The sequence below is a fragment of the Myodes glareolus genome, chromosome 13 (genome assembly GCF_982192425.1).
Source record: "Myodes glareolus chromosome 13, mMyoGla1.1, whole genome shotgun sequence".
Classification (NCBI taxonomy): Eukaryota; Metazoa; Chordata; class Mammalia; order Rodentia; family Cricetidae; genus Myodes; species Myodes glareolus.
The window spans coordinates 11,729,694-11,745,487 of NC_142038.1; the positions used below are offsets into that span (position 1 = coordinate 11,729,694).

The window sequence follows — 15,794 nt, forward strand, 5'->3', positions numbered from 1 at the left end:
TGCCTGCTGGTCACAAAACTCTATGTTTGCTCCCTGCTATCAGAAATGGTTAGGAGAGCACAAAGAGCCCTGGGATGACAGCAACAGACATTAGTGTGCTGCATTTGAGTGAAGGACAGCCCCGGAGGGTCCCGTGCTTGTTTGTTTATGATCCTGCCAAGGGTAGTTGCTTAATGCCCTCCTGCTTAGAGGCACGCTCCAGACTTGAGTACAATTTATTTGTGATCCATGAAGATTAGTTGGTTTAGAGCTGATCCTGTGTTTAATAAATATTTCTGCTCCCCTCCCCCTTTCCTTCTTCCTCCTTCTTGTTTTTTATTTTGCTTTTTGAGATAAGGTCTTACTAGCTGGCATAGAACTTACTTTATAGACTAGGCTGGCCTCGAACTCACAGAAATCTGCCTGCCTCTGCCTCCCGAGTGCTGGGATTAAAGGTGGACAGCACCAGCTATTTCTGCCTTTTTTTTTTGTTTTTTTTTTTCTGATGAAACTCAGGTCTGACTTTGTAAAAAAGTAGTTTCTCTAAGAGAAAAGTCCCGGATGGGGTGGATGTAGCAAAGGTAGGGGTAGTAGACCCTTTGGCAAGAAGAGTACATGTTTCTCCCGAGAGACCCTCCAGGGTGTCCTTCATTAACTCTTCTCCTTCAGCCAAGTTGTTGAACCATGGGTTGCTGCCCTGCACACAAACTGGTCATTGTGGTGTGTGCTGGAAGGGCTACCAGGCACACAAAGCCTGGGGGTTGCCTTCCGTGGCCTGTATGGCTCCCTGGAGGCCTCAGAGAACTGATAAGGAGGGAGAGGATGCATTTGCCTTCCCCCAGAAAAATGCTTCCTTGTTAGTCCTCAGTGCCTTCCTTAAATTCCAAGTCCCCTGTGGTGTACCTAGCAGTGTTGTGGCTTTAGTCTCTTGTGAATGTCTCACACTGATATAAGCGGTGTCTCTGAGTGAGTCCCAAGGAAGGGACTATTTAACCCAGCACTTAACCTTTGAAATAGTCTGGCTGTAAATTCTGTTTGTAGTAGAAATGGCTTTGTGTAAAAGGTAGATAGATTTTTTTTCCCTCCCAGATTTTCAAATGTTCATGGGTTGGGTGACAGTGCCTAGGAGTTTTCCCCCTAAGAGGGTTTCTCATCATTGTCTTAGGGACTCTAGCATTGGATTCTGACGCCTTGCTGAAGATGTCAAAAGTATGTTGTTCTTTGGAGTACAGGCTGGGGAGTCAGTGCCCAAGCCCACAGTGCTGCAGTGGTTAGGTTGTGGTCAAGCCTTATGTTTTTTTTTTTTATTTGTTTGTTTTTGAAATCTGTAAAATGGAAACCATAGCACTGCCTGCTTTAACTGTGAGGTTGAAAGGAGAGCCCATGTCCTCGCTGCCGCACAACAGACAGTCGGTAAACTCTACTGGTTGGAAGTGTGTCCTACCTGCGCTCCAGGAGCTTGGAAGATTATGTTAGTTACACCTTCTGTTGTGACCAAATGACTGACAGGGGCAGCTAAAAAAAAGGGAGGACATGGCTCCCTGCTTTAGGGGATGTCCATCATGGCCGGCAAGGCATGGCGGGGTTTCTGTCTGTGGTAGTGAGAGTCTGGGATTGAACTCCTTTCCTGGGGTCCAGCCAGGATGCAGAAGCTAGACTAGAGTTAGAGGTAAGTGTAACAACCATCAAAGGACCGCTGGCAGTAGCAAGGTCTGCCAGGCAGGCGTCAGAGCCGCCAGTGCCAGTAGGACCAGATACTCAAACTCATGACACGATGGAAGACATTTCAGAATCAAACATAATAGCAAACATCTGGGTTCGAGTCCTGGCCTCAGCCTACTGTTAGTCTTGTGGCCCTCGGCAAATTGTTTAACTTCCCCGGCTTCACAGGTTAAAATGTCACTCACCACTTGCAGGGGTGGCCTGAGAACCTTGCCTACCTGTCCTGTCCCAGGCCGTGCAGTCAGCACACGGGCCTATCTTTACCTGCGTCCCAGTGGGTTCTTCTTGCATATGTAACGTTTTCAAGGGATGTGGTCAGACAGGGCAAGTAGCCACATAAGGAAGCAGATGTTGAGTGTCAGAGATGCAAAACGTCCATGAATTTTACTCATCTAACTCCATTCTGAAGAATTATTTAGTTTTGTTTTTTTACACAGTCCCGGCTTTTGCACATCATCTTATTCAGCAGTAGCTCAGCTTTCCCTTGAGATGAAATCTGCCTGCCCTACAAGGGTATAGATACCCAGCTCTAAGGCTACCCTGCTCTTGTGTGTTTATGGCTTAAATAACCATTGCTCCCTTTTAGGGCCAAATCATTGACTTCCGGGGGCTGCTCACAGATGCTATCAAAGGAGCCACCAATGAACTCGCCTTGAACACTTTCGAATGTAACCCAGACCCTTCGGTAAGTGACCAAACTGCCCAAATCTCGTGGAACTTCTAGGAGTATCACCCCGAGTCCAGGGAACTGTGAGATTTGGTCAAAGGTCATTGCAACCAGTCACCGTTAGTTTCTCCAAGATCCCACTTTCCTTCCCACATCGCGGAGCAGTTTTGTAAGGCCAGCCTTTCTGCTCCTCTCCCCAGGAGCGGCTGCTGAAACCTCTGAGTGCATTTATTGGCATGAACAGTGAGATGCGAGAACTGGCAGCCGTGGTGAGCCGGGTAAGATCTGCTGTTCAATTCACAAATTTATGGAGGCAGACCAGGGCTCCTGGAGCATTGTGGGCTGCTTCTTTTATTAATAACAATAAATATGATCATTTATTTATAAAGTGCCCCCACTTGCAGAGGCACTCATATAGTTTAGAGGCACAATAATGCATGATAAATAAATTATAGAATCATAAAATTACAATAGAAAAAGCCCACCATCCTACTATAGGGGCCAAGAAAACAGACAGCAAAAAAGATGCAGAAAGGGACGGACAGGTGAAAGGCTTTCTGGCGGGCCCCAGAGCCGGAGAAAGAGGGTTCTAAGAAAAGCACGGAGCACACGTGTGTTCTGTTTAAAGAGCCCCAGTCTGAAAATGCGGGGTCTGGGAGTGTGATGACCTCACACTTGGAAATTTCCTTGAACATAGCCAGATTAGTAAGAAAGATTTTTTATTACTAGGCTAAGGATACTTCAAACTTGCGCCGTGGAACCTAAAGGAGTGAAAATGAATGGCCAGTGATGCAACCCCGAAACCCTTTGACCTGAGCTTGATTTCTGGAGCCTTCTCTTTCTAGCTAGATGGTTTTAAGCAAACTTCTTAAGCTGAGAATAGATTATTGATTACAGATGACTTTTCTAATTTCCACTGATCTCAGTTTAATTGAAGAGGGAAACTGAGGTAGGGTCAAAAAGATTCTTTAAAAAAAAATCCTCCAAAAAGCGTACAGTTGCTGAGCTGCGAGGGCATCTGCTTCAGTGGACGGATGTCCACTGCGCTACCAGAGGCTCTGAGGGCCTGCAGACAGAGGCGGGTGACTCAGGCCCAGGCTTACCTCAAGAGACTCTGGTTGCATCTGAGTGCATCTGGGGAGCAGTAGGAAAGGGATGGAGAAGAGGGAGCTGGAAGGCACTTGGAGCAAAGCTGGGGAGGAGAAAGGGGCAGGATTCTAGAGGAAGGGTCCCTGAGCAGTATCCAGGATGGAGAACTGGATAGAGAGATGAAAACCCTGGACTAGCATCCCTCTCGGGGCACAGGTCATCCTGTGTGCTGAAAGGCAGTTTCAGTGAGGCGGATGTGGTAACGTGATAGAGAAGAGAGACAGCTATGAGGTTTCCACCAGTGAAGCAGGGTAAAGAGCAAGCCTGCCGGGATACACGAGGAAGCAGAGGCTGATGCTCCTCATACCCCCAAATATGAAGTCTCCTTCCTGTCTCCACAGAAGGGTAGCATGACTGAAGTTCAAAGTAGAGAACAGAAGTGACCTGACGCGATCCCACACTCCCGAGGAAGGGGACACAGCTCCTTCTTGTATGTTTCCAGTGATGGGAAGATCATTTCCTCATGAGGCAATGACAAACGACTTTGGATGTGTACAAGGAAGAACTTTGGGTTGGGAAATTAAACATCACCTTGTTAAACTCAGCGTCTCCCCTAGACTATGGAGGGAAATGCACTTATCTACAGATTGTTCAAATACCAAAGTAGATGGAGCCTCATTGTGTGCCAAGATTTCCTAAGAAAGGCCTTAATAAGAGATGTGTGCTCTCCCCAAGTTTTGGAATCCTGAGTTGGGTGTGATATAATCTCTGTCATCTCGCACTCAGAGGATGAAGCAGGAAAACCCAGCCACACAGTGTGTTCCAGGCCAGCATACAGAGTGAGACCCTCTCTCAAAACATAAAATTTGAAAGACTGGGTCTTTTATTCACTACCCTGTCCAACAATGGACAATATACATCACGTATGACCCAATCATTTCCAATAAATACTGTGGTGGTGTTTTGTGTTTTACCAAATAAAGCTTGCCTGAAGATCAGAGTGTGGAACTGGCCACTAGTTACCATAGAGGGCAGGTAGTGGTGGCTCACATCTTTAATCCCAGCACTCTGGAGACAGAGGCAGATGGATCTTTCTGAGTTCAAGGCCACCCTGGGCTACACAAGATTGATCTAGTCTAAAAGAGAAAACAAGCCTGGCGGTGGTGGCTCACATCTGTAATCCCAGGATTTGGGAGTCATAGGCGTTTCATCCCAGCACTAAGAAGGTGGAGACAGGAAGGGGTATGGCTGGGCAGAGAGAGGAATATACGACAGGAGGAGACAGGAGCCCAGGGCATTCAGTTTGCGGATTCATAGAGACAGGACCGCCCTTTGGGTCTGGGGTAGGAGTAAGAACTAGTGTCTGGCCGCTCTGCTTTTCTGGTCTTTCAGCTTTCACCCCCTAATATCTGACTCCGAGTTTGTTTTGTTTTGTTTTTATTTCTTTTGAGACAGGATTTCTATGTAGCTTTAGAGCCTCTCCTGGAGCTTGCTCTGTAGACCAGGCTGGCCTCGTCTGCCTGTCAAGTGCTGGGATTAAAGGTGTGCACCACCACTACCTGGCTGGATTCTGAGTTTTTATTGATAAGACCAATTAGAATCCAAGCTACAGCCAGGCGGTGGTGGTGCACTCGGGAGGCAGAGGCAGGCAGATCTCAGTGAGTTTGAGGTCAGCCTGGTCTACAAAGTGAATTCTAAGTCAGTCAGAGATGTTACTCAGAGAAACCCTGTCTCAAAAAGAAGAAGAAGAAGAAGAAGAAGAAGAAGAAGAAGAGGAGGAGGAGGAGGAGGAGGAGGAGGAGGAGGAGGAGGAGGAGGAGGAGGAGGAGGAGGAGGGAGAGGAAAAAAAGGAAAAAAGAATTCAAGCTACAAAATACCAAAATACTTCTCAGTAAAGTGGAACTCCTGGTGGGGAACCCTGGGGGGAGGGAAGTAGCCGTAGGACCATAACATTTTTTGCCATTTTAAAAACATACTTTTATATTTTTGAAACATGTGCACATAGCACATATTAACACACACACACACACAGAGACACACACACACACACAAAACAAGTAGATAAACAGTTTCCAGGCTTGTTCTTTACTCAGAATGACATAGGAAAGGACCTTAAGAAAAAGTAATACGCCAGACGTTGTTTGCCTGAAATAGCTCCGACGGAGAAGGGCCCAGAGCGATTGTTCAGAGGCATCTTGTGAAATTGAAATTGGAAAACTGTAAATTAGTAATCAGTAAAAGCGACTTAATTGATTGCCCTGGGGTGGTCGCTACAGGGCTCTCCCGTAAGAGGGGAACTGCGCACGCACTTGGTTGTTGGCCTCCTCGAACGCTGCAGAAGCAATCGCTCCAGCTGGAAGCAGGGAATGCTCACTAGGGAAAAGGGAAATTGGTTTCAAGGGAGCATAGGAGAAGTCTCTGTTTGCAACAAATTAAGAAAGTGTTTGCCAGATCAAATAGCTAGACAGATGCCCAGCTATGGTAAGGATATGCTTTCCACTAAAAATTAGGGTAATTTGAAGGCATTTCTTGACTGTGGTCATAAAGTAGCACAGGTTGCTATTGGCTGATAGCAGGTATAGCTCACTCTTATACCTACCCCCCCCCAAAAAAAAAGTACCATATTTTACTATCAATATTTTATTCAGGGAAAATCATTGACTACTTTCCCATCTCTTTGGTAAAGTAACCCCAACTTATCATGTATGCATAGGTCTACATTATAATACTCAGGAAGCATATTTTTTTATCATCAGCACATTATATCCTATTAAGTCTGGTGTTCTGTGCTGCCATGTTTGTTCCAGAAGTGGAAGAAAACATCAGTTTTAACAAAATAATCAAATGCATATTGCAGGACATTTATCTCCATAACCCCAACATAAAGTGGAACGACATTATTGGACTGGACGCGGCCAAGCAGTTAGTCAAAGAAGCCGTTGTGTACCCAATAAGGGTAAGTATGGGAAGTCATGTTTCTGATTGCTATCAACTAGACAAGCTATGTCAAGAAGAGACGGTGTGGTGACTTTTCTGTCTGTAAAATAGCCTTTTGACTCGGCCACTCTTGGTCAGGGCTAGAGCATCACACCCGTCTGTGCTATACCAGTTTAAGTCCTGTTCCTGTTGCAGCTCTTGCAGAGGGGAGGGTCCCAGCACCCACATCAAGTGGCTTGCAGCTGCCACTATAGCTTCCCATGAGTTATAACACTATAACTCTAGTTCCAGGGCACTGCCTTCTTCTGGTCCTCAGGCACTTGTATGTTACTTGTGCATACTACCACAAAATAAAAATAAATCTTTCTAAAAAGTCACATTCTATATTGGTTCAAAGTGTCTGCTCAGTGGTAACTGAAGACGTAAGACAATGTGGAACACAGCTTTTCAGATGCTAAACACTGACCACTGGCTTGCTCCCTAAGAGTGTGCTCCCTGTCGTACACATACCTCTCAGGAGAGGCCTCTCATTTTGTCTCTATGGATCTGACTCAGACCAGCCCACAGGGGCTTTGCCTCGGCTAGACAGACAGTCCCTTCCAGGGCCATGACCAGCAGCACCAGCATGCTGTTCTCATCACCTGCCTTTGACTGTTTTCTACACACCTCACGAAACAGACTGACAGAAGAAACAGCACACTTCCAGAGGGGAGAGGAGGTGGTCAGAGTATTGCAGAGTGCTTGCTATCTGACAGGCCACCCTGCCACTCGGGGCCTTAAAACAACAATCTTTGGAACAGAAATTTGCTTGTCATTCTGTGGGTGAGCAGTTTAAGCTGAACCCAGCCAAGCTACCTCATCTGTTTCCACATAGTATCATTTGCCTGGCGCTCCCACACATCAGCCAGAGTGACTGGGGGACCTGGGGGAACAGTTGGAGTAATGGGCAGCCAGGTCTTTTCATATGGCCAAATCCTGCAACAAGCAAGTTCAGCCTTGTTCACAGGGTTCTTAGAGAGAGGGAAGAAAGATCATGTCCTAACGTGCGAGCTTTTTCATGGCCCCCCTTCCATTTGTTCATCTTACATTTTCAAGCCACTTTTTATATTTTCTAGCATCCCACTGGGCAAGGTCAGAGGGCCAAGAACCAGTACAGGTGGTGGAGAACTCTACTTTCTTCTGTGGGAGGCCACTATACAGAATTTGTATAATTTGTGGACTATAATTTCCTAAGGGCAAGATTACACATTCATTAAAATAACAACAGCAACTGTGTATTACTACCTCTGACTCCATGAAGTTCTTGATTTTGCCATACTTTCATTCTAAGGAAACAAAAAACATTAAATTCAGATTATCTCCCCCCCCCATCCTGCTCAGATGGAAGTAAGAAATATATTTATTCAGAGCTAAGAGTGAAACCATAGCACAAAACTTTTGAGAAGAATAGAGCATTTTATCGGCACCCTGGATATGCTATTTTTCATTATTCTGGGGAACAAACCCACAGCGTTTAACGTGGTCGACAGAGAATCTACCAGGGTTACATCCCCTCCCCCGTTTCTGGATGTGCTATTTCCATGGCATTATAACCTCCACAGGCGATGGGAGTGTGTTTGCCATCAGTACCAGTGGGACTCTAAGAACATGAAGTCATTTCCCCTGTCTTCCACCAGTCCTGTCCAGTTCCTAGAAGGTTTGAACTTGAGCTAATGGAAGAAACCCAACTGAAACCTGTTAGCATCCTCTGAGCCTCAGTATCCTCAGCCTCTGCCACAGGCTTCACCATGGAGCTTCCCACGGGTACACACCTTTGTGGGCTGGTTCTAGGACTCATCTTGGGTCTGTGTCTTCTTTATGATTTTAAAAAGGAGCTGAAGGCTCCACATGGAGAACATAGAGGGAAGGAAATTATATACATAGAAATAACTGTTGTCACTGGGCGGTGGTGGCGCACACCTTTAATCCCAGGCAGAGGCAGGCAGATCTCTGTGAGTTCAAGGTCAGCCTGGTCTACTGAGTGAATTTCAGGACAGCCAGGGCTACACAGAGAAACCCTGTCTTGAGAGAGAGAGAGGGAGAGAGAAGAAATAACTATTGCCACAGAGAAGAAAATAGCTGCATATCCCTTTCTTTTCTTTATGTATGTATGTACATATTTATTTATTTATTGCTTTTAAGAAGCCACAAAAATTAATTCAGACATTTACCCAGTGTGAAAATGCCCCGAGACAAACAAGATCCACACAGAGGAGCGGACCTTTAAAAAGTGGGGCTAAGCCTTAGAGGGGCTGTTTTGCAGGACCTCCTGCCCTGCCTGCAGGATGTGCAGGCTGATGTACTCATGTTCACCTTGTTCTTTGTTCTCCAAGTACCCACAGCTGTTTACAGGCATCCTCTCCCCTTGGAAAGGTCTGCTGCTTTACGGCCCTCCAGGTAAGCGCATCTTTCTGTTCTGCCTGTCAGCTGGGGCGAAGGATGTCTGTGGGAGCCTGGCTGCTGCCGTCAGTGAGGCAAGGAGCAGAAGCACCTGCTCATGGTCATCCTCCTGTGTCCCTAGGTACAGGAAAGACGCTGCTGGCCAAAGCGGTGGCCACCGAGTGCAAAACGACTTTCTTTAACATTTCTGCCTCCACCATTGTCAGCAAGTGGAGAGGAGATTCAGAAAAACTTGTCCGGGTAGGAATTCTTAAGATGTTTAAAAATCAGTTTTCTTGAATATCAAAGTACAAAATTATGCTAGAGCGTGTTGGTTTTAAGGTGGTATATATGTTAGCCTCTACTTGGATTGTGACTCTTCAAAGCCCAGGAAGTGGATTGACTGTCACATGTGGGTATTAATCATATTGCCATCAGCAAAACATGGATTCCCTTCTTCTGGAATTTTACCAACAGCTATTTTTTGATTTACACAATTTAGGATTAAAAAGCGAGAATAAAAGTCTCTAAAGTGGCCTACTGTTTTCTTCACTCAAGAACCATTCATTATTAAGCATGTACAGTTTATCCAGTTAACATTTAGTGTGAGGCCACTGCCGTGTGCCAGACCCTACACTATGCACTCTGTGGAGGAATTGAAAGACATAAACCTTAATTATTCTTTCAGATGTTCTGAGCATCTTTTCTTCCTCTGCTCATTGCCTGCACAGTGTATTCTCTGTGGATGTTTCCATCTTTACCATATCTTGTTCCCGGCCCATGGCATCTCTTACACTCTAACATTTTGCTGTATCTTCCTGTCACCCTAAGAGAACAGCTACTGTGATGTACACCTTGCCATAAAGGGGGAGCCTTGCCAGGAATCCTGTTAGATTGTTGCCTCCTGTAGAAGGACTGATAAGTAATCAATACTAAGTGAATGTAAAATTTACTTTCTGAAAAGAAATCACACTAAAATATTACTCTGGAATTATGGTCCCTCATAAAGCTAATTTCCAAATGATCGTAGACTGCTTAGAAGACATAATGGGATATTTTAGGAGGGTTGGTTAAAATTAAGACCATACCTATTATTTATTACTTTGACTATTCATTCATTCATTCTTTCATTCATTTCTAAGGATTAAATGTAGGCATTTGCATGTCAGGCAATTACTATAACACCAAATTAGCCCTTAGCTCCTTGTTATTGTTTTCAAGTTGTTTCAAATGTTTAAGTTTTTATGGATTTTTATCACTCCCTCAACATTGTATTTCTTTTCTGTTGCTCTGTTTATTTTAGTGGTACTGTTTTGAGACAAGGCTTTTTTGTAGATGTAGCTCAGACTGGCCTTGAACTCATGTCTTTTGGGATCACCTCATTGTCCTAGGTGCTGGAATTATAGGTTGTGTACCACAGCGCCTGGATCAAGATGAAATCTATGAAAATATTTATCTACATTTTCTCCTTTGATCTTTATCTTGAGGCTGTCTCAGACCAGATCCCCAGGTACTCCTGTTTATCTGCTGTGTGTGGATCCCTAGGGTTCTGGTCAGTTCTGTTTCAAAGGGCTGAGGTTCTATTAACTACAATCATTATCAGCCTAAAGCTCTTTGGGATGTGTGTGTGTTTAATTTCTGTGTGTTGGGTAACAGTAAAACAACTCACAAAAGACGCCCTCCCCTGAAGGGTAGAGATTTATGTCCTGTCACAAAAAGTGTTTGGAACCATGAGCACAAGATACTGCAAAGGGTTTAAAGAAAGTTCCCAGACTCCCCGGACAAGCCCCAGGTGGACAAACATGTACATTTAGATATTTCATGATGATCCTCAACATAGATGGAGAGAAAATGGTTTCTTATTTAGTGTTGAATGTCTAGAAATGCCAATCACAGGAATGTTCCTTCTTTGTATTTTTTTTTTAGCTCAGGTTTTTTTTTTATTTTCTGCTTTAGTATCATTCCAGGAGTGAGCAATCCTTCCTGTCCCAGGTCTCCATCTCCTTCACCACATGTTTAAAAGAACCTGGCTTTCTGGAAAATGCATGAAAGCGTACATTTCCTTGATTTGGAATCTATGAACTCATATTCTCAAGGTCACATGGCAGGCCCCTTACTGAATGAGCCACCCCCCAGGCCCCTAATATGAGCATTTTACAAGTTACTTTAGAAGATACTTATATTCTTTTTTCTTATGAAAAATACATTTTCATTTAAATATTTGAAAAACATTCAAGAAGAAACTGGAAACCTCTGCCAACCTTGAAGGGTCTTATTTCCTTGTAGAAGTTATTTTTTCCTGTTCTGTGAGATTTTGGGAAGTTCCTCACCTGGGGAGGTTTAAGCATTCTGTCCACCCCTTCCTGTAAAGGTTTTTAGGGAAAGCAAACCCTTTAGGACCTTCCCCTCAATCAGAAAAACGTTTTCTCCCATTTGTTTCTCTTTCTATTCCAATTAAGGAGTTATTTATAGGGAACCTTTGGGCTGTGAACCCCCCTCCTCTCCTAATGCTCCTGCCTCTTAGGAGTTGAGCACTATTGAATAGCTGAGTGATCTCTTTAGCAAATGCGTACACCTGTTGATGCTTATATCTCCCTCCCCCTCATATGATTTAACTTCCTCCAAGCACCTCTGGATATTTTAGACTAAAGCTTCTAGAAGCACTTACCAGGATTCTATTTATTCTCTGGGAATGGAAACTCAGTAATTTGAGCAATATGGAGACCTAAGCCCTAAATGCAGTTAGTTCTTCTAACTTTATGTTGAAGAGGCCCTTGGTCTTCTACACCTGAGTAAGCGCTTTAAAACTGTGTGTAGGTCTGATATAGGGTTCTAATATCCTCTTTTTCATTAAGTCGATTGGTGTTATTGTAATCACTTTAAAAATCAGGTATAATTGGGCTTCTCTTTCTGTGACAGGAAGAAAAGTGACTTGTTCCTAATTGGCTGGTCTCCAGTGTATGAGAGAGGTGTTTTCCCAGAATTGCCCTTTGTTTCATGACTTTTGCTCTGTGTGTGTGTGTGTGTGTGTGTGTGTGTGTGTGTGTGTGTGTGTGAACCAATGTGCATTCACCCTGCTAAATACCAAATAAACAGTTCTACCCAAGTGTCAACCAATGAGTTTTTGGAACACAGATGACTGACATAGAAGTGAAGACATCTGAGTCACCAATCATCATGGAGGATGCATACCTGGTGCTCCCTAGGCAACTTGCAGGGAGTTCCGCCAATCACACAATCTCCTCTCTGTACCAGTTGTTCTTGCTTCTACAACCATGGGGATCAGCCTTTTAAATCTTGTATTTCAAGGGTTCCCAGAGCCTTTTAAATTCCCTTGATTCCCTAATCCTTGTAAATTCCTTTTACTACCCTAGCCTGTAAATTCCCTTTATTCCCTGAGCCTTTTAAATTTTCATTATTCCTTGAGTCTTGTAAGTTCCCTTTACTTCCTGAGCCTGTGAGTTCCCTTTACTTCCTGAGCCTGTAAATTCCCTTTACTTCCTGAAGACTTTTATGTTCCCTTTATTTTTTGAGTCTCCTTAGCTTCTGTCCTTTGTCTAGGAGGGGATATTTCCATTAAAGGAAACATCTACACACAGTCCTACTCTTAGTTTTTGAGAAGGAGCCGGGGGTTATGAACCAGGATTCTGTGACAGGGAAATGCTGACTCATCACCTTGGACTCATTGAGTTACGGGATGTGAGAGGTTTCCTCCTTGGTGACAGAGACACCTCAGAGGGATATTCTGCCACTCCTGAAAGCCACACCGGAGCATTTCCCCTCTGTTTATCCTGCGATGCTTTCCTTATGCTCAGTGACATGGAGAATAAATCCCCCAGGACAGCTGAAGAATCTCGGATTTTCTGCTCAGCACTGCTGCGTTCTCCAGCCATCCAGTGAAGAACTGAACATGGCGCTCGAGAGATCAGCTACAGGATTTTAAAAAAATAAAAGATTTAGCTCTTTATACTGCTCACCACGAGTATATCTCCCTGTCGAGTTCTTTATTTTGTTTTTATGTCTGTTCTCTTGCTGGCTGCTTTCTTGTTCTTGTTCAGTCTGTCATATTTTACTCTGGAACGGAACGTCTTATTCAGTTAAGAATTGCCTTTGGGAATCTGCTCCTCTAGCATTTGAGAGGCAGGGCAGGAGAATCCCCTGAGTTCACCAGCCAATCTGAGTCATACTGTGAGTTCCAGTCTAGCTGAAGCTGTTTCAAGAACAACAAAACCCTGTAACAATAGCAAACAAAAGGAAAAAGGTGTACAAAGAACCTGATCCTAGCAAGCTGTGTTGAATTGCAGTGGGGCCCTGTGGAATCACGTGGGGAGCAGAAAGGACATTTTCAGTTTGTTATCCATGAGTGTCCTTTTCCTGAATTTCTTCCTTCTGAGAATAATCCTATTTTTCCTAAAGATAAAGGGGAGAAAGTTACTATATGATTTTATGTATCCTAAGGATGTTTGCGTCCACATGGAGCATGTTATTGGCAGGTGTCCCGAGGGTTAACGAGGCAATTAGGAGCTTGGGAACTGAATTGTATCTTCAGCTCTCATACTTATCATTTGGAACCTTGAACTTGCCACCCACTCTCTATCAAATGATAAATGGAAATAATTGGACCATCCATCCCCCTAAGGTGGAACTAAGGAGAAATAACGGTGATGGTTATAAAGTTGCCCCAGAGTACTGGTAGAGAGCAAATGCTTATTATTCCAGCAATTATAAGCTTTTAATCTGGGAACATTTGAGGGCTAAAGTTTACATGTGTGTCAAAGACTAACTTAAGAATATATATTTGACCCCGCTCTTGCTTTTGCCCACTCAGGTGCTGTTTGAACTTGCCCGCTATCATGCCCCCTCCACGATCTTCCTGGACGAGCTGGAGTCTGTGATGAGTCAGAGAGGCATGACTCCTGGGTAACAGACGGGTTTGGTTTGGTTATTTTTTTTTTGGGTCATCATTTCTCCCCTTTATAAGTGTGTGTGATGGTCGGAAGCCCATCGATGTTCACCAGCAGAATGAGCCTATTAATAAGCCCACAAATTTTCTGCAGACACATGGAAAGGTCTTTAAATTAGATCCTGTTAACTGAGTAGCTGATTTAAATAGTTTTTATAACCGGAGGGAGCACCATCCCCCCTTCCCCACAGAGTGGCTTTCAGGCCTGAAGATCATCCAGCCGCAGGATCCCAGGCTGCCATGATGGCCTGGCTGCCTCAAAATAACCTCCTCTGGAGCCGGAGGGCTGCCTGTGGGGACTGGGGCTGGCCCATGCAGCCACAGGATCAGCCGCTTCTGCATTACATTCTCTGGAAGCAGAGGAAACTGATGATTCTTGGACATCTGTCACATGCATTATTTCTAAAGATTAAGTGTTCAAAAATGTTCCCAGAAGGAAGGAGCGCCTCTTGGTTACAAATGCTTCCTGGTTATGCGTTCAAAAGGGCAAATAGGGCTGTTTGTTTGCCTGCTTGATTTTTGTGTGTGTGTGTGACATTGTGTGTGCACGTTTGTGTTGGTGCTTGTACTGTGTGTGTGTGTGTGTGTGTGTGTGTGCATGTATAAGTCAGAAGTCTCTTTCTGCATTTTTTTTTTGTATTTTTGAGAGAGAATGTGCCACTGTGTCTGGCCTTTCATGTGGATGCTGGGAATCAAAACTTAGGTCCTCAGGGCTGGCATTTACCAACTTACCTATCACCTCGGTCCCCATTGTTAAGTTTTGAAAATTTATTTTAAAATATTTTATTAATTGAAATTTTCATACAGTTTGTTTTGCACACATTTGCTCTTAGTTACTCCCTTTAATTTTCCCCCAGATCCTCACCACCCCTCCCTCCTTTTTTTTTTCTTTTTTCCTGAGACAGGATTTCTCTGTGTAGCCCTAGATGCCCTGGAACTTGCTTTGTAGACCAGGTTGGCCTCAAGCTCAGAGATCCACCTGTCTCTGCCTCCCGAGTGCTGGGATTAAAGGTGTACACCACCACAGCCTGGCTCGTGTCTTTATTTTGTGAAAATTATTTATTTAAAAATTCATTGACTCTGACTTGTGCTGACTATATACATCCGTTGGAGCATGGTCGACTTACCAGGAGCCATGCCCTTAATGAAAACTGACTTTCTCTCCCCTAGAAGCCATGGACTGTCCATAGCTCCTCAGTTAGGAGTGCGGGCTCAATGACTGGCTTGCCCTTGCGCAGGTCTGGTGAGGCACTCAGCGCTACCGTGAGGTCTTGAGTATATCTGTCCTGTCATGCCCAGAAGATGCTGCTGATTCTGCTTCTCCCTGATCCCTTCCTACCCCACCCTCTGAAATGGCTTCTGAGCTTCAGGAGGGGAAGGCTGGGCTGAGCTTCAGGAGAGGAAGGCTGGGCTGAGCTTCAGGAGAGGAAGGCTGGGACAGATCTGTCCCATTAGTGACCAAGCACGCCACAGTCACTTACTCTCTTCACTTTGACCAGTTTGAGTTTCTGCATTAACTACTGTCTCTCACCCAAAGAAACTTCTCTGAATTACGAGAGCTCCACTAATCTATGGGCAGAGAGTTAGGAATTTAGAGTACAGTTTTATACTATGCCCAGTTAGCGAAATCATAATAGTAGGTTGACCCCTGTGGTCAATGAACTCCCCAACCTTGGGGTATTGGCTGGATTTATAGTAACAGGCATGCACTTTCTCAGTGAATGGGGCCTTAACCTCAATCAGAAAGCAGTTGGTTATCTCCATAACATTCATGTGACTATTGTCATATCAGTCATTACTGTAGTTTACAGGGGTCATAGCTGGATAAGATTGTTGACTCCCAAGCCAGGCATAGTGGTGCACACCTTTAATCCCAGCACTCAGGAGGCAGAGGCAGGTGATCTCTGTGAATTAGAGGCCAGCCTGGTCAATATCATGAATTCCACATCAGCCAGAGATACAAAAACCCTGTCTTGGAAAAATAGTAACAGCCAAAGACTATTGACTGCCGCTCCCTCA

At 44.5% G+C, this 15,794-nt stretch overlaps 1 protein-coding gene across 3 annotated transcripts in view; it reads left to right on the top strand.

Annotated features, from left to right (window-relative positions):
* Positions 1 to 15,794, top strand: part of Katnal2 (katanin catalytic subunit A1 like 2) — a 68,319-nt gene that overhangs the window by 33,661 nt on the left and 18,864 nt on the right. For 2 of the 3 annotated variants that reach the window (XM_048419665.3, XM_048419666.3), the window contains 6 exons: positions 2,288 to 2,386; positions 2,569 to 2,646; positions 6,315 to 6,413; positions 8,767 to 8,830; positions 8,955 to 9,073; positions 13,641 to 13,732. In XM_048419665.3, the coding sequence (XP_048275622.1) occupies positions 2,288 to 2,386; positions 2,569 to 2,646; positions 6,315 to 6,413; positions 8,767 to 8,830; positions 8,955 to 9,073; positions 13,641 to 13,732 (551 nt within the window). The remainder of the gene's footprint in view (positions 1 to 2,287; positions 2,387 to 2,568; positions 2,647 to 6,314; positions 6,414 to 8,766; positions 8,831 to 8,954; positions 9,074 to 13,640; positions 13,733 to 15,794) is intronic. The other variant, XM_085676408.2, reaches the window with a different exon arrangement.